This window comes from Cherax quadricarinatus, chromosome 39, assembly GCF_038502225.1.
Source record: "Cherax quadricarinatus isolate ZL_2023a chromosome 39, ASM3850222v1, whole genome shotgun sequence".
Lineage (NCBI taxonomy): Eukaryota > Metazoa > Arthropoda > Malacostraca > Decapoda > Parastacidae > Cherax > Cherax quadricarinatus.
In genome coordinates, this window is record NC_091330.1 from 19,847,602 (window position 1) to 19,867,497 (window position 19,896).

Below are 19,896 nucleotides of genomic sequence, written 5' to 3' on the forward strand. Positions count from 1 at the left end.
CAGTACATAATAAAAAAAAAACAGCAAATTTGCAGCAAATTTTCGTATGGTATTTATGATTGTATTCTAGTTTTCTTGGTCTCATTTGATAGAATAGAAGATATATTACAGAAATAGAGATGATTTTGATTGGTTCCACAATGAAAAGTACCTTGAAATTGAGCTCAAAGTAGTGGAAATGTTCAATTTTTGCCAATGTTCAAGAGTAAACAAATCACACCATCCGTCCAATACACGTCAATTGTTGTGTCTAATACTCTTTCACAAGTGCACTGATATTATTTATATGATTTTTACAATAATGCAATAGTCTGCATAACAGTAAATCTTCCATTTTTTGTGAGAATAAAAAATTCAAAATGAAAAGCAAAAGTAATATAAAAGGGGCCTGGAGATGTGACTAATGAACAGAGAAAATGTTGTATGTATTAGTGCCAGTAATGTCTGTCTTGTAAAGTAAAAAGGACACAAGTGCAACTAATATGACATTTATTGTGGCAATGTTTCGCTCTCCAGGAGCTTTATCAAGCCATTACAAACAATACATGGACACAGAAGGTATATATAGGCTCAGAGTGAGGTGCAGTACTGGCGGCGACGGCGGCAGCAGCAGCAGCAGCCACCGCCGCCAGGTTGCACTGAACGTTTCTAAAGTACGTACTTTCACAAGCTAACACCAGAGTCGTCATCGCTTCTAGCACTTCAATAAAGGATCTAACCAGGACAAAACCAAAGCACCACGAACCAGTCAACGCAGGAGTTTACACTATACCCTGTGGAGGCTGTGACAAGATTTACATAGGTGAAACAGCAAGAAACCTCAACACCCACCTCAATGAACACATTTACGCATGTAGGAACGATAACTTGAACAACGCCTGTGTACAACACCGAAATTCCACCAATCATCTCATGAAATTCAGCGACGCCCAATTAGTGATCAAAGAAACTAACTTCCGTAGACGCAAGTGCCTCGAATCAGCACTGATCGCTGTTTCGAATACAATTAAACAAAACAACGGCAGCTTCACCATCTCTGAAGTCTTAGCAAGAATCCTCCTGAAAACAGTAAACCCTGCCATCACATAGTCTCTCCTGTTATACTACACAAAGCACATTACAGAGTGAACACTAAAACAGGCTGCCTCTATCCAGTCTATATTTGTCCAACCTAATTTTATGTTACCCAAGTAATAGCTTCTATATCCTTTTACTCATGTACGGATTAAATGCTCTACCATATTGTATTACTACTACCACTACAACTTTTGTCACTACTACTACTACCACCACCAGTACTGCACCTCACTCTGAGCCTATATATACCTTCTGTGTCCATGTATTGTTTGTAATGGCTTGATAAAGCTCCTGGAGAGCGAAACGTTGCCACAATAAATGTCACATTAGTTGCACTTGTGTCCTTTTTACTTTACATATTGTCGGTAATTCTACCAACTTTATTACAATGTCTGTCTTGTTTATTCTGAACCCTATTTTGAAACTGGCATCTTTTGAAATTTGTGTGAAATTGGCCAAATTGCCAATTTCTGACCACTTTATTGGGTAGTTGAAATTGGTAAATGGGCAGTTTCTTGTGCTCAATTGATAGAACAAATAGAGTTCTAGTAAAATAGCCATGATTTTAGTCGACTGGAACAATGAAATTGGCCAAAAATAGGGCTCAAAGCGGGCGAAATCGCCGATGCATAAATATCACCAATATCACTAACTTTGCAAGAGAGTAATTTCCTAAGTTTTCCATCAAATTTTGTACTTTTGGTGTCATTACCATCAGGAAAAGATTCTCTATCATTTCATAAGAAAACATTTTTTTTTTTTTTTTTTAAATTTTTCAACCCTGAAAGAGTCGAGTTTGTGCAAAATCTTCTGCTTATAAAGGGGCTTTTGGCATGTACACCCAACTGTCATACTCCTTTGTGCAAATATGTATCATACTGAAATAAAATTATTATTATTATTATTATTATTATTATTATTATTTCAACGTACCAGCCGTATCCCACCGAGGTGGGGTGGCCCAAAAGGAAAAACTGAAGTTTCTCCTTTCAAATTTATTAATATATACAAGAGAAGGGGTTTATTATTATTATTATTATTATTATTATTATTATTATTATTATTATTATTATTATTATTACTGGAAAAACATGAAAAAATTATACATTTAGCTATTAGTTTAACCCTTTCAGGGTCCAAGGCCAAAATCTGAAGTGGTGCCCCAGTGTCCAAGAATTTTCAAAAAAAAAAAATTTTTTATTTTTTCTTATGAAATGGTAGAGAATCTTTTTGTGAAGGAAATAAAACAAAAAGTACGAAATTTGATGGAAAATTGACGAAATTATGCTCTCGTGAATTTTGATGTGTCAGCGATATTTACGAATACGCGATTTTGCCGACTTTGACTCCCATTTTAGGCCAATTACATTATTCCAGTCGACCAAATTCTTAGCTATTTCACTAGCATTACTTCTATTCTATCGATTAAGCACAAGAAATCGCCAAGTCAACCATTTCAACTACAAAATAAAGTGACCGGAAATTGGTAATTTGGCCAATTTAACACAAAGTTCAAAATATTCCAATTTCAAAATAGGGTCCAGAATAAACAATGTAGGTATTCCTGGCACTAAACTAACATTTCCTCTGTTCATTAGTTATGTTTTGAGGCTTTACAAATAAATTCCATTTTGAATTTTTATTCACATAATGAATTTTTATTCACACCAAAAAATAGAAGATTTACTGTTATGCAATATTGTAATAATTGTATAAATATCATCACCACATTTGTGAATGTATGTTAGACCCACCAGCTGGCGTGTATAAGACGTGAGAGGTCGTTTGTTTACTCTTGAACATCGGCAAAAATTTAACATTTCCGCCACTTTGAGCTCAGTTTCAAGCCATTTCCAGTGCTAACACCAATCAAAATTATCTCTACTTCTGTGATATGTCTTCCATTCTATCAAATGAGACCAAGAAATCACAAATACAACTATAAAAAACATACGAAAAAACACTGCAAAGTCGCTGTTTTAATTGAAAATCACGGTCTCAGTTTTTTTTCTCTCATTATACACAGTGTGCTGCAGGATTTGTTTTATGTGGTGCACACATACCACATAGATGTATTCTCTCATATCTAGGCCCAAATTTACCACTCACAGCTTATCAGAGTGAGCTGAGCTCATGACGTAGATCTATGGTTTGGACCCTGAATGTAAAGCCGTAGATCTACGGGACGGACCCTGAAAGGGTTAAGCATGAAGATCTAGTGAATGAGCAGATTAATGACTGAACAGATATTTGGACATATGTGATCAATTGAAAAAGCTTAACTGCTCAAAACAGTACTTGCATAAAGTGAGTATGAATAGTTTAAAAATAAAAATATTTTTCATAACAAGGAGATATTGTAGTACTGTACCTTATAGAAGGAAAATGGGTGAGAGTTGCACATATGGTTGTTGTCACTGCATTCAGCTGAGTAGTGGACACTGTTCCTTCTACATCAAATGCTGGCACTAAGCTTATTCCTCGGTCATCACAGTAACGATCAAGTGATACAACTTCACTGTAACCATAAAATATATTGCTTACTATAATTATGGGCACTGACTTTTTACAAGAGAAAATAGGAGCAACACCTGTGTCTTGGTAAACTGTCTGGTCATCCATAACTATTCTACCATACCAATTATTTTATTTAACTGACAAAACTGAAGAAATACACACTACAGTATATGTGAAGTCATGATATCAAGAAACTGCTCATCTAGAAAACTCATTGTTTAGCATTGTAAAATACAAATCTCATCAATGGTGGAATACAAAAAAAAACATTGAATGAAAGACCTGGGAGAGTAGGGAAGACTGCAGGCTGCAGGTGACACACGTAACATGAGGTGCAGCTGGTTCATTTTCAGGGCAAGCAATGAGTCCACCATCTGGCATACACGTTCCTAGGGAAGAAGGCTCAATTTAGAGAAAACTCATTCAATGTTCCAGTTTTTTATCTTGCGAAGTGAAGTAACTTCTGAAATTCCTTGCAATCTCATACCAATATATTTTAATTTTCTCTCTAATTTCTTTATTTGAAAAACATTCTTATAAAGCAATCAGTCATCTGCAGCATTTTATTATTCTGCAGCTATCATGCACAGATTTCATCATTCATACCTGTAATACACAGCCATGTTATTACGTAGTTCCCCATATGTTAGAACATGACAGATGGACAACAAAACTGCATCTAGTAATAACACTTACCAACGTTGGAACACGAGCATGTGGTGAAACATCTAATAAGACTCCTCGATGAGCAAGTGATGGTTGATCAATAATAACTATTGGAGGAACAGCACCTTTCTCAGTTGCTTCACTGCAGGATGTGCACACACGCAACAGTTGAACAAGTGTCACAAGAGCACTGTGCAGGCTTTCAAGTGACCCACATACCATTGTCACCTGGAATTTTTAACAATGAAAATAGTAAATCAACTTTTCTATGGAATTTCTATCCCATATACATGGGAAATATCTTGTAAAAAATAACAAATTTTACTAGCAAACCATTACTATATCAAATCTGATTAAATAGGAGTAAGCATGTGGAATATCAAACAAAGGGCAACAGGCCAAATAATGCTTTTCTGACAATAATTATTTATAAATACACCTACCATCCGACTTACAATCTGCTTGACATACGACCATTCGACTTATGACCATGTTTTCTATGCCAAATTTCTGGGAAATAAGCAACTGTTTGTATTGTACACAGTGTTTATCCTAAACCTTACAGTATAAAATGCAGTACTAACAGCATAAAAAGTAAAGTAAAAAATTAAATACCAAAATAAAACAATAAAATAGAGTCATTACAAAAATGTGATATCGATATTCAGTAGTAAGGTTCGACTTAGGTCCATTTCGACTTACAACCGGTTTGTCGGAACCAAACTCAGTCGTAAGTCGGATGGTACCTGTATAATTTTTTTTTTTAAACATTTCCCACCGAGGCAGGGTGACCTGAAAAAGAAAAAAAACTTTTTCCTTCTTTTTACATTTGGCAATTTATACAGAAGCTTTTTCCTTACAAGTGTTACTCCACATATACTTACCTCCAGTGGCCAAGTGACAGTTTTACACATCCATACCAGCGGGCCAGTGTTGCTATGATTTTTGTCAGAGGGTCAGTGAATCATGCAGATACTATATACACATATTAGTCTGCAAGCTTTAATTATTTTATATATTATACTTTCTAATACAATTATTGTTCAACTTTTTTAGTAAAACTGCATCTGCAATGCTGTTGTTTATGAAATCGATGGATAAACTATATATACATAGCTCTCGTAATTATCTTCATTCTTAGTCACAGGAAGGCCCCACTTATACAGCAGGTTAGGTTCCAGGCTACTATTGTAAAGGAAAAATCACTGTAAAGTGAAACATAGCCTTTTTTCACTTTCAAATGCATATAAAAGCCTGATAACATATTTACAATATCATTATATTAAGTGAGCAATAGAGCTAGGCCTATAAAATACATATACAGTATACACATTACTTTAAAATATTTTCATCCCAGCTTATAGTGAAAATATTTATTGTAGGAAGTCTGAATAAATGAAGAATGGGTATAATTGGAAACTGCTGTATTAGTGAAGTGCCATAAAGCAGGGCCCTCCTGTATATGTAAAAACTACACCACAAAAACTATTACTTTGCTCTCCTGTATGGCAAGTGTGTACTGATGTGGATGATTGGTGAGCGCTGCATCCACTATGCAAGTAAAGGTATGAGAGGTCGGAGGGTCCCGAGCACCCACCACTGCTCCTAGACTAACATGACAACCAACTTCTTCTAGCCAGCCTTTATGGATATCCCATACATCCACTATCCTAGAACATACACAGTTCAAAAATTAGTAAAAGAAAATTAAAACAATAACAGCACATAATCCGTTCTTATAATGTTCTTATTTAAACACAAGAGAATTTTTTCTTTTAACAAACTGGCCGTATCCTACGGAGGCAGGTGGCCCAAAAAGAAAAACAAGTTTCTCTTTTTAAATTTAGTAATTTATACAGGAGAAGGGGTTAGTAGCCCCTTGCTTCTGGCATTTTATTTGCAACTTACAACAAGCATGGCTTACAGAGGAAGAATTCATAACATAGAATTATTATTTTCTTTCAACAAACTGGCTGTATCCCACCAAGGCAAAGTGGCCCAAAAGGAAAAACGAAAGTTTCTCTTTTTAAATTTTGTAATTTATACAGAAGGGGTTACTAGCCCCTTGCTTCCGGCATTTTACTTGCCTCTTACAACGCGCATGGCTTACGGAGGAAGAATTCATAACATAGAATTATACTACTCAACCCTTTCACTATTAGTGTCAGTGTCAGCGACGTATTAATAGGCCAAAATTCTAGTGGCTTCAAATCTAGTGGGAGAAAGCTGGTAGACCTACATGTGAGAGAATGGTTATGCATGGTCAGTGTGCACAGTATAAAAACAATCCTGCAGCATGCACTGCATGAGAAAAAAAAATTGACCGTGTTTATGGTTTAAAATGCTGACTTTGAGGTGTATTTTCGTATGGTATTTATGATTGTATTCTCATTTTCTTGGTCTCATTTGACAGAATGGAAAATATATTAGAGAAATAGAGATGATTTTGATTGGTTTCACAGTGAAAAGTACCTTGAAATTGAGCTCAAATTATGGGAAATGTTCGATTTTTGCCAATGTTCAAGAGTAAACAAACGATGTCGCCATCCAATACGTGTCCAACTGGCCAGTCTAATACGCAGTCACGAAAAGGTTGACATTATTTATACAATTATTTCAATAATGCAGTAGTCTGTATAACAGTAAATCTTCTATTTTTGTGTGAGAATAAAAATTCAAAATGGAAAGCAAGAGTAATATAAGAGGGGCCTGGAGACTGACTAATGAACAGAGAAAAATGTTATTTTAGTGCAAGGAATGTCTGCATTATTTATTCTGGACCCTACTTTGATACTGGCATCCTTTGAAAATTGTGTAAAACTGGCCAAATTGCCAATTTCTGACCACTTTATTGGGTAGTTAAAATCAGTAAATGGGCGGTTTCTTGTACTCAATCGATAGAACAAATGAAGTTCTAGTGAAATAGCTACGAGTCTGGTCGACTTGAGCAATGGAACTGGCCAAAAATACAGCTCAAAGTGGGTGAAATCACCGATGTGTATGTATTGCAGAGACCACTAACTTCACAAGAGCGCAATTCTGTAAGTTTTCCATCAAATTTCATACTTTTGGTGTCATTACCATCAGGAAAAGATTCTATATAATTTCATAAGAATTTTTTTTTTTTTTTTTTTTGAAAATTTTTCAACACTGAGAGCAAGTTTGAGAGCAGAGGTCTCAAAAGTGAAAGGGTTAAATGAGATATAAGCATATTTTATAATCTACATGCAAGATAAAACAGCTTATGGGCATAACATGTACTATCTAGTATGTCACTACTATATATACAATGTTGTAGTTGATTTCAGAGAAATATAACATCATACAGTAGATCAAAATATACGTCACTGCAGTACAGTGGACCCCCGGTTAACGATATTTTTTCACTCCAGAAGTATGTTCAGGTGCCAGTACTGACCGAATTTGTTCCCATAAGAAATATTGTGAAGTAGATTAGTCCATTTCAGACCCCCAAACATACACGTACAAATGCACTTACATAAATACACTTACATAATTGGTCGCATTCGGAGGTAATCGTTATGCGGGGGTCCACTGTATTATACTACAATATACAGTAATACAAATCAATTTTATTTATAGTCTTTATAGAGACAACAATGAAATATGTATCATATAATTCATATCAACAGCTCATAAACAACTGATCTGGTTTTGAGTGCAAATGGTACGATCATCCAGCAGGCTTGTGTGAGCATGTTAGACTGGAGTAAACAGAAACAAGTGGTTTTAACAGCTTGACTTGCTGTTGGAATGTGAGAAAGGTAACATTCATGAAAGTATTCAGGAAAACCAGTTAGCAAGACTTGACTTTGTTAGGCGAGTACAGGTCTGCCATCACAAATCCGGCAACCAGACATCCAGTTCCATCAGTTATTCGGCACTAATTCTGGCTAGCATAATTTCTTTTTCTCCATTTACTGTTATAACCTGCATACTTTTAACTCTAGCCATGGTTCCAACGAACAAAAGAAATGCTTCTCATTGTGTAAAGCACATACACAGTACACTGTCAATAAAAGATAAGGTGGCTTTGATGACACTGTCAGATGCCATGAGTTCAGTCTCATGATGCAGGGGAATATGCTTTATTATTACGCTAATATCAACACTGGCTTATTTGCCTATCACAATTGATCTAATAAGACATAATAAACAATATAAATAAAGACATGTTAAATACTCCAGAATGAATAATATTTGGCATAATACCGAGCGGTTCAATGGAGGTATGAAGAGGATATGGGATACAAGTACCATTCTCCTATCCCTGTCTTGGGGGCTCATATTAGAAAAAACTGAGTAAAGCACAGGGCTAACTTTAATATACACTCATAGTGCACCATAAAACTGAAACAAAAAAGTTATTTTCTCTACAGAGATTATCATACATAGCAGCATGTGTAGAGAACCTAGAATAACCCAAAAAAGACAAAATGACTTATTTCTAGTACCTGGCTTGGGCCTGCCATAAATGGTTTTTGGTGAATAATTTGTTTTTCTCAGTTGTTTGTTGGGCTATCTTATTGAAACTTGGGCAATGTATGATGGAAAGATGCTTCTTAAAGTATACCAAAAATGAAAGAAATTGGACCATAAATAACGGAGTTCACTTCTCAGCCATTAGCCACCCCTTAGCGGTATATTTTCATATGGTGTTTATGGTTGTATTCTCATTTTTTGGTCTCATTTTGATAGTATGGAAGACATACTACAGATGTAGATATGATTTTGATTGCTTTCACGACAAAAAGTACCTTGAAATTGAGCTCAAAGTAGCAGAAATGTTCGATTCTTTGGTGATGTTCAAAAGTAAACAAATGACGTCACCATCCAATACATGTTTGCCTGCCAGTCCAAAATCCAATACACAGTCACAAATGGATTGACATTATTTATACAATTATTACAATAATGCAGTAGTCTGCATAACAGTAAATCTTCTATTTTTTGTGTGAATAAAAATTCCAAATGGTAAGCAAGAGTAATACAAGAGGGACCTGGAGCTGTGACTAATGAACAGAGAAAGTTATTTTAGTGCCAGGAATGTCTGCACTGTTTATTCTGGACCCTATTTTGAAACTGGCATTTTTTGAAATTTGTGTGAAATTGGCCAAATTGCCAATTTCTGACCACTTTATTGGGTATTTGAAATAGGTGAATGGGCAGTTTCTTGTACTCAGTCGACAGAATAGAAATAAGTTTATTCAGGTATACATAAATACAGTTACATAGATTATTATACATAGCAGTGTATGTATTGAGAACCGAGGATAACCCAAAAAAGACAGTGACTTATTTCCAGTACCTGGTTTGGGCTTGCCATATATGACTTTTGGTAAAAAAAAAAATTCTCAGTTGTTTGTTGAACTATCTTACTGAAACTTGGGCAATGTATGATGGACAGATGCTTCTTAACTTACACCAAAAATGAAAACATCAGACAAACATCGGAATTCACTTCTCAGCCATTAGCCGCCCCTTAGCGGTATATTTTTATATGGTTTTCATGGTTGTATTCTCATTTTTTTGGTCTCATTTGACAGAATGGAAGATGTACTACAGAAACAGATATGATTTTGATTGGTTTCACAACAAAAAGTACCTTGAAATTGAGCTCAAAGTAGCAGAAATGTTCGATTCTTGCCAATGTTCAATGGACTTTCTTGTGTAAGTCAAGTTGGTTAACTTTATTAAGTGTATTCTAACCTAACCACTCTGTAATCCGGCAAACTCAATAATCCGGCACACTACAGGTCCCAATGATGCTGGATTTGTGATGGCGGACCAGTTCAGAAAATCATATGAATTGTAATGTCTATGCATTTATGGTAAAATTGATAATGAATGAATAATGATGAATGTGCTTCCTTTTTTGGGGTCAATCTACCTTGGTGGGAGACAGTTTTACAAAAAGCTTTCAAACAGGGAAACTTGCCTGTTTTGATTCCTAAACAAATCAACAAACACATGTTGTGTTTTAGCTATTCAAAGTTTATCTGAACTCATGCTGCCTGTCCATTAACACATGCATGAAGTGCTCATTTTGCCGTCAATAAGCTCTTTTAGATTTCACGCTTACAGTAATGTACTGATAACAAAAATTTGTCATTTTTCCAAAAGATGTACAATATCTAAAAAAGATTTAGCTGGACTCCAGTCCAGCTAACTAGTTTTCTTGAATCCCTTCATAAATGTTACCTTGCTCACACTCCAACAGAACATCAAGTCATAAAAGCCATTTGCCTCTAACACACACTTGTTAGATCAAGTAAATGAAAAAGCCCAGTGACAGAATGCACAATAACATAGTATTTCTTAGATGAGCTCCATAGGTAAGTGAAGATATATATATATGAATACACTACAGCAGAAGATTACTTATGCACAGGTACTGTTCCAGCAACAATAGCCAGAGTGGTGTGTGAAGGGGGAGTCCATCCCGGGCCACTCAGTTCAATGATACGACGAGGCTGTGGCCACAACATATGTAGTGATGAGTGGGTTACTAGACGTCGAGGTGGTGCTGTTAGTTGAGCAGAGGCTAAACGTTCACATACCTGAATAAAGGACGTACTTTTATAGTTTAGCTAAAATTTAATTTCTAAGGTCACATTCATAAATAAATGCTACTTGTCAAAACAAATATTTTTTAAGAATTTGGAATTATGGCAATTAAATTTTTTTGTTTTTAACACGCTGGCCATCTCCCAGCAAAGCAGAGTGACCTGAAAAAGAAACACTTTCATCATCATTCACACTACTACTGTCTTGCCAGAGGTGCACAGATACGTCAGTTTAGATGTCCCTCTCAACAGAAAATATCCCAAACTCCTCCTTTAAAGTGCAGGCATTGTACTTCCCACCTCTAGGACTCTAAGTTCGCCTAACTGGCTTCCCTGAATCCCTTCTCAAAATATTACCTTGCTCACACTCCAACAGCTCGTCAAGTCCCAAAAAACATTTGCCTCCACTCACTCCTAACATGCTCACACATACTTGCTTTATGTCCAGGCCCCTTTCACACAAAACCTCCTTTACCCCCTCCCTCCATCCTTTTTGTTATCTTTACAAATGTCATCTACTCTTTCCCTGCATTACTAGGTTGCATTTTGTTGGATGAAGCTGCTATGAATAGATTTCTCAATGAATAATAGCTCCCAACAAATATGGAGAGCACTTCAGGATTTTCTCTTGTTATGTTAAGCCCCATCAACTAATAACACCCACTACTATTTTCTTTTCACTCAGTTGGGCAAATTTGTTATCAATATGACTAGTAGGTCTGGCTGTTAGTAAATTACATCCAGAAGAGCAGTCAGAAAAATAGTAAACCACTGTATTATCACTATAACTTGTTCCTGTCTATTACACTCTTCATATTTTTTTTCAGTAAACATATTCATGGTAACCTGTAAACAACATTCTTGTTTGAAGCACATTAATGCACATGTCCTTACTTGTATTTTCTTATTTCTTCTAGTCTTCCATTTATATATCTTATATATATGCTTCACCATACAAGCTTCAATCTTTCAACAAACTTTTGCTCTTCTGCACAAAGCAGTGACAAGCACTCATGTGTTGCACAAATCAGTAGTGCCTAGAGTATACAATGGATGAAATGTGAACTTTGCTTACAAAAACTCAAAGAGGGACTATCTTCATCATTTATTTTGAATAACATTTATGAAGGGGTTCAGGGAAACCGGCAGGCCGGACTTGAGTCCTGGAGATGGGAAGTACAGTGCCTGCACTCTGAAGGAGGGGTGTTAATGTTGCAGTTTAAAAACTGTAGTGTAAAGCACCCTTCTGGCAAGACAGTGATGGAGTGAATGATGGTGAAAGTTTTTCTTTTTCGGGCCACCCTGCCTTGGTGGGAATCGGCCAGTGTGATAATAATAATATAACTTATATCAACCTATAAAAGGAAACAGCTTTATTATAAAGTGTTCACCTCTATCCAGTTTTATTATCAGCATTACCTGCTCCATGCGTGGACTGAGTTCTAATGATGAAGAGGACTGTAGAGGGGAACGAGACTGTGGAGTACCTATTGAAGGCTTTCTTGGGGGAATGCCATCACTAGTGCCAGCCTCCACACCTGTCATAACACTGTCAGCACCCATACTTGCTAAAGACTCCAGGGAACCAGATGCTCCTCGAGACAATGCAAGCTCTGAGGGTAAAAACAAAATACATCTGCACTATAATATACTAACTCCAAAATTACAATACCTGTACTACAAATGTCACCTCATTACACTAAAAGGAACTCTGCTAAATTAATTTTTTAAACAGTTAAGGTTATAACATAGAATGCTTCTGGCCTGTAGTCTTTACCTTCAAACAGAACTGTTTGCCAGACTCCTTGCACTCAAATGAATCCATACATCTAAGGTTGACACTTTAATTGTAATTGATTTTCTATCATCCATAAATGATCTCAACTCATTAAGTATAAACTGTGGCATGCTTGTTTCAGAAGCCAGACACAGGTATGGTAGGTTTGTGGACAGTGGAGTCAGAGTGCATATGCTGTGGATTCCATCTCACACTGGTTTTCAGATGCATGATAGAACTGATGAATTGGCTCAGTTGTACGCTTTCAAAGGGGGGTAGATTACAATCTTGGCTTGTCAGTTAGCAGTTTGAGAACAATAATACGAAAAGAACTCCAACTGAATTTTATTGACTTAAGATTGAGGGAGACTGACACCAGTCAGTCCATCTATCATCATTCTATCATGCAGAAGGAGCCACATGCCTATGGTGCATACAACAAAATAAGCAAACTCTTGGATGTCACTACTGCCTGGTGCCAGCTGGGTTAACAAGTATCTTTGGGAGGTTAAATCACCACCACCAGATGTAGACCAAACGAAATGTAAACTTTGCCAGATCGACTATCATCACACCTTGCAGCCTTATGTACTGGAGTGCAATAAAACTGATGAATTCAGAGTCAACTCACTCAGAAATGTTCAAGATATGGCAAAGAATTTTATCTACAGAGAGAGAGAGAGACAGAGAGAGAGTGAGAGAGAATGAGAGTGAGAGAGACAGAGAGAGAGTGAGAGAGAATGAGAGTGAGAGTGAGTGAGAGTGAGTGAGAGTGAGTGAGAGCGAGTGAGTGAGAGTGAGTGAGAGTGAGTGAGTGAGTGAGTGAGAGTGAGTGAGTGAGTGAGAGTGAGTGAGTGAGTGAGAGTGAGTGAGTGAGAGTGAGTGAGTGAGAGTGAGTGAGTGAGAGTGAGTGAGTGAGAGTGAGAGTGAGTGAGAGTGAGTGAGAGTGAGTGTGTGTGAGTGAGTGTGAGTGTGAGTGTGAGTGAGAGTGAGAGTGAGAGTGAGAGTGAGAGTGAGAGTGAGAGTGAGAGTGAGTGAGTGTGAGTGTGAGTGTGAGTGAGTGAGTGAGAGTGAGTGAGAGTGAGTGAGAGTGAGTGAGAGTGAGTGAGAGTGAGTGAGTGTGAGTGTGAGTGAGTGTGAGTGAGAGTGAGAGTGAGTGTGAGTGAGTGTGAGTGAGTGTGAGTGTGAGTGAGTGTGAGTGAGTGTGAGTGAGAGTGAGAGTGAGAGTGAGAGTGAGTGTGAGTGAGTGTGAGTGAGTGTGAGTGAGTGAGTGAGTGAGTGAGTGAGTGTGTGTGTGTGTGTGTGTGTGTGTGTGTGTGTGTGTGTGTGTGTGTGTGTGTGTGTGTGTGTGTGTACTCACCTATTTGTGGTTGCAGGGGTCGAGTCCTAGCTCCTGGCCCCGCCTCTTCACCGGTTGTGTGTGTGTGTGTGTGTGTGTGTGTGTGTGTATGAGTTTGTGTATGAGTGCGTGTGTGTTAGTTACCATTTTGTCCGTGGAGGTGTGTGTGTGTGTGTGTGTGTGTGTGTGGAGGTGTGTGTGGAGGTGTGTGTGGAGGTGTGTGTGGAGGTGTGTGTGGAGGTGTGTGTGGAGGTGTGTGTGGAGGTGTGTGTGGAGGTGTGTGTGGTGTGTGTGGAGGTGTGTGTGGAGGTGTGCGTGTGGAGGTGTGTGTGCATGTGTGTGTGTGTGTGCTCACCTAACTGTGGTTGCAGGGGTCAAGATTTGGCTCCTGACCCCACCTCTTCACTGATTGCTGCTAGGTCCTCTCTCTCTCTGCTACCTGAGCTTTGTCATACCTTGTCTTAAAGCTATGTATGGTTCCTGCCTCCACTACATCACTTGCTAGACTATTCCACTTCCTGACAACTCTATGACTGAAGAAGTACTTCCTAACATCCCTTTGACTCATCTGAGTTTTCAGCTTCCAGTTGTGACCCCTTGTTCATGTGTCCCCTCTCTGGAACATCCTGTCTCTGTCCACCTTATCTATTCCACGCAGTATTTTGTATGTCGTTATCACGTCTCCCCTGACCCTCCTGTGCTCTAGCGTCGTCAGGCCAATTTCCCTCAACCTTTCTTTGTAGGACATTCCCGAGCTCCGGAACTAACCTTGTTGCAAACCTTTGCACTTTCTGTAATTTCTTGATGTGTTTGACTAGGTGTGGGTTCCAAATTGGTGCTACATACTCCAGTATGGGCCTGATGTACACAGTATACAGAGTCTTGAACAATTCCTTACTAAGGTAACGGAATGCTATTCTCAGGTTCGCCAGGCACCCATATGCTGCAGCAGTTATCTGGTTGATGTGTGCGTGTGTGTGTGCATGTGTGTGCACATGTGTGTGCATGTGTGTGCACGTGTGTGCATGTACTCACATAATTGTACTCGCCTAATTGTGGTTGCAGGGGTCGAGACTCAGCTCCTGGCCCCGCCTCTTCACCGATCACTACTAGGTCCTCTCTCCCCCTGCTCCATGAGCTTTATCATACCTAGTCTTAAAACTATGTATAGTTCCTGCCTCCACTACATCGCTTGCCAGACTATTCCACTTCCTAACTACTCTATGACTGAAGAAATACTTCCTAACATCCCTTTGACTCATCTGAGACTTCAGCTTCCAATCATGACCCCTTGTTTCTGTGTCCCATCTCTGGAACATCCTGTCTCTGTACACCTTATCTATTCCACACAGTATTTTGTATGTCATTATCATGTCTCCCCTGATCCTCCTGTCCTCCAGTGTTGTCAGACCGATTTCCCTTAACCTTTCTTCACAGGACATTACCCTTAGATCTGGAACTAGCCTTGTTGCAAACCTTTGCACTTTCTCTAATTTCTTGACATGTTTGACCAGGTGTGGGTTCCAAACTGGTGCTGCGTACTCCAGTATGGGCCTGATGTACACAGTGTATAAAGTCTCGAACGATTCCTTACTGAGGTACCGGAACGCTCTTCTCAGGTTTGCCAAGCGCCCATATGCCGCAGCAGTTATCTGGTTAATGTGTGCTTCTGGCGATGTACTCGGTATTATACTCACTCCTAGGTCTTTCTCCTTGAGTGAGGTTTGCAGCCTTTGGCCTCCTAGCCTATACTCTGTCCGTGGTCTTCTTTGCCCTCCTCCAATCTTCATGACTTTGCATTTGGCGGGGTTAAATTCTAAGAGCCAGTTTCTGGACCACGCATCCAGCCTGTCCAGGTTTCTTTGTAGACCTGTCTGGTCTGCGTCTGATTTAATTCTCCTCATTAACTTCACGTCATCTGCAAACAGGGACACTTGAGTCTATCCCTTCCGTCATGTCCTTCACATATACCAAGAATAGCACTGGTCCCAGGACTGACCCCTGTGGGACCCCGCTCGTCACTGGCGCCCTCTGTGATACCTCATCACGGACCATGATTCGCTGTTGCCTCCCTGTTAGATATTCTCTGATCCACTGCAGTGCCCTTCCTGTTATACGTGCCTGTTCCTCTAGCTACTGTACTAATCTCTTGTGAGGAACTGTGTCGAAGGCCTTCTTGCAGTCCAAGAAAATGCAATCAACCCACCCCTCCCTCTGTGTGTGCATGTGTGTGTGAGTGCATGTGCATGTGTGTGCACTGTGTATGTGCATGTGTGTGCACACATGTATGTGCATACGTGTGTGTCCCAATTAATATTTGCACTAATAACTCATTACAGCTATGACCAGGTGTAGATGTGTGAATGCCTCATTACCTTTGTAACTTGGTCATGATTGTGACCAGATATAGACATGTAAAAGTTCATTACCTTTGTAACTTGTTCAGCCATCAAAACTTTGGGGCCCAGTCCCTGGACCCATTATGTACCATTGTAATCTTTTGACTACCGCCCACAGGATAGGCATGTGGTGCATAATAAAGATATGAAACTAACTATAGTCTTAATTCAAGAAAGAACCAGTAATCATTAAAAGTGTTTTCAAATATATTTTGTTTATTTTCTTTTCATTTTTGCACCACTTGTTAATGCTATGAAATGTATGCTAGGTTTTATACTTGGATTTGAAAAATTCATCAATACAAGTCTCCCTTGCTTTATGTAACAGATGCATTCTTGGTGTAGAGTGGAAATAACACAAAGCAGAGAGATTCAATCTCAGACTTTGGAAACTCCAGATTTTTTGGACAGATGGTTACCAAAATGTTTGAGCTTAATCACACATACACCCAATAGTCATACACAAAAGAAATGAATTTGGTAAAAAAAAAAAAAGTACAGTGGACCCTCGGGTAACAATTTTAATCCGTTCCAAAGAGCTTGTCCTTAACTGATTTTATCATTAGCCGAATTAATTTTCCCCTTAAGAAATAATGGAACTCCAATTAATCTGTTCCACACAGCCAAAAGTACTAAAAAAAATAATTTTTTTTACATGAAATATACATTTCCCTACAAAGAAAACAATGAGACATGCACAATAAATACATACTAAAATGATACTTACCTATATTGAAGAGTATTGATGAGTGATGAGACACTGTTTTTCTTGAACACTCTGGGATTTTCAGAGTGATACATGAGTAAAGGCTTCACTTTGCCATTCCCACTAGCATTACAACAAAACATGAGAGTTACCCTGTCTTTCATAGGCTTGTGTCCTGGGAGTGCCTTTTCCTTCTGAGTAATGTAGGTCCTGTTTGGCATTTTCTTCCAGAACAGGCCTGTTTTGTCACAAATGAACACTTGTTGGGGTTGGAATTTTTCAGCTTTGCCATGCCTTATCACACTGTTTATGCCACTACGATTTTTAAATCTCTCAAGCCAATCTTTGCTGGCCTTAAATTCACCAATATGAGCACTAGTTCCAGGCATTTTTCCTGTTCACCTGGGTTTTAGTCGACTGGTGTGGGTCGCATCCTGGGCGACAAGATTAAGGACACCAGTGGAAATAAGTTAGACAGTCCTCGATGATGCACTGACTTTCTTAGGTTATCCTGGGTGGCTAACCCTCTGGGGTTGTTTCTCGGTAATTGTTTCTCGTTAAGCCACACCAACAACAGTCTCTCCACATCTTCGAGTAATGCAGCTGACGGTGGTGCAGCAGCAGCTAACAGTGGTGCAGCAGCAGCTGACCGTGGTGCAGCAGCAGCTGACCGTGGAGCAGCAGCAGCTGAACGTGGTACGATGGTATTTCGATAGTATTTCTCACCCTTTTTACCACAGGGTTGGCACTAGAAGCTTCTTTGGGCCCAAAGTGGCTTATTTTGCAGTTTTTTTTTTTCTTTTTAACAAGTCGGCCATCTCCCACCAAGGCAGGGTGACCCAAAAAGAAAGAAAATCCCCAAAAAGAAAATACTTTCATCATCATTCAACACCTTCACCTCACTCACATAATCACTGTTTTTGCAGAGGTGCTCAGAATACAACAGCTTTGAAGTATATAAGTACAAAGATACACAACATATCCCTCCAAACTGCCAATATCCCAAACCCTTCCTTTAAAGTGCAGGCATTGTGCTTCCCATTTCCAGGACTCAAGTCCGGCTATATAAAATAACCGGTTTCCCTGAATCCCTTCACTAAATATTACCCTGATCACACTCCAACAGCTCGTTAGGTCCCAAATACCATTCATCTCCATCCACTCCTAACACGCTCATGCATGCTTGCTAGAAATCCTAGCCTCTCACCCACAAAACCTCCTTTACCCCCTCCCTCCAACCTTTTCGAGGACAACCCCTACCCCGCCTTCCTTCCCCTACAGATTTATACGCTCTCCATGTCATTCTACTTTGATCCATTCTCTCTAGATGACCAAACCACCTCAACAAACCCACTTCAGCCCTATGACTAATACTTTTATTAACTCCACACCTTCTCCTAATTTACACACTCCGAATTTTCTGCATATTTACACCACACATTGCCCTTAGACAGGACATCTCCACTGCCTCCAACCGCCTCCTCGCTGCAGCATTTACCACCCAAGCTTCACACCCATATAAGAGTGTTGGTACTACTATACTTTCATACATTCCCTTCTTTGCCTCCATAGATAACATTTTTTGCCTCCACATATACCTCAATGCACCACTCACCATTTTTCCTTCATCAATTCTATGATTAACCTCATCCTTCATAAATCCATCCACTGACACGTTAACTCAAAAATACGTGCAAACATTCACTTCTTCCGTACTACTCCTCCCCAATTTGACATCCAATTTTTCTTTATCCAAATCATTTGATACCCTCATCACCTTACTCTTGTCTATGTTCACTTTCAACTTTCTACCTTTACACACACTCCCAAATTCGTCCACTAACCTTTGCAATTTTTCTTTAGAATCTCCCATAAGCACAGTATCATCAGCAAAAAGCAACTGTGTCACTTCCCATTTTGTATTTAATTCCCCATAATTTAATTCCACCCATCTCCCCAACACCCTACAATTTACTTCTTTTACAACCCCCATCTATAAATATATTAAATAACCATGGTGACATTACACATCCCTGTCCAAGACCTACTTTTACTGGGAAGTAGTCTCCCTCTCTTCTACACACCCTAACCTAAGCCTCACTATCCTCATAAAAATTCTTTACATCATTTAGAAACTTACCACTTATTCCATATACTTGCAACATCTGCCACATTGCTCCCCTATCCACTCTATCAAATGGCTTTTCCAGATCCATAAATGCAATAAAAACTTCCCTACCTTTATCTAAATACTGTTCACATATATGCTTCAATGTAAACACTTGATCATCACATCCCCTACCCACTCTAAAACCTCCTTGCTCATCTGCAATTCTACATTCTGTCTTACCTCTAATTCTTTCAATAATAACCCTACCGTACACTTTTCCTGGTATACTCAGTAAATTTATTCCTCTATAATTTTTACAATCTCTTTTGTCTCCCTTCCCTTTATATAAAGGGACTATACACGCTCTCCACCAATCCCTAGGTACCTCCCCCTCTTTCATACATTTATTAAACAAAAATACCAACCACTCCAACACTATGTCCCCCCCTGCATTTAACATTTCTGTCATGATCCCGTCAGTTCCAGCTGCTTTACCCCCTTTCATTCTACGTAATGCCTTGCACACCTCCTACACACTCACATCCTACTCTTCTTCACTCCTAAAAGATGGTATACCTCCGTGGCCAGTGCATGAAATTACCGCCTCCCTTTCTTCGTCGACATTTAGAAGTTCCTCAAGATATTCTTGCTATCTACCCAATACCTCCATCTCCCCATCTACTAACTCCCCTACTCTGTTTTTAACTGACAAATTCAT

At 38.8% G+C, this 19,896-nt stretch overlaps 1 protein-coding gene across 4 annotated transcripts in view; it reads right to left on the reverse strand.

Moving 5' to 3' along the window:
• Nucleotides 1-19,896, reverse strand: part of LOC128696436 (uncharacterized) — a 109,268-nt gene that overhangs the window by 50,837 nt on the left and 38,535 nt on the right. For all 4 annotated transcript variants that reach the window (XM_070092493.1, XM_070092495.1, XM_070092494.1 and 1 more), the window contains 6 exons: nt 12,267-12,460; nt 10,663-10,841; nt 5,753-5,930; nt 4,291-4,488; nt 3,877-3,983; nt 3,449-3,595 (listed from right to left, as the gene is read on the reverse strand). In XM_070092493.1, the coding sequence (XP_069948594.1) occupies nt 3,449-3,595; nt 3,877-3,983; nt 4,291-4,488; nt 5,753-5,930; nt 10,663-10,841; nt 12,267-12,460 (1,003 nt within the window). The remainder of the gene's footprint in view (nt 1-3,448; nt 3,596-3,876; nt 3,984-4,290; nt 4,489-5,752; nt 5,931-10,662; nt 10,842-12,266; nt 12,461-19,896) is intronic.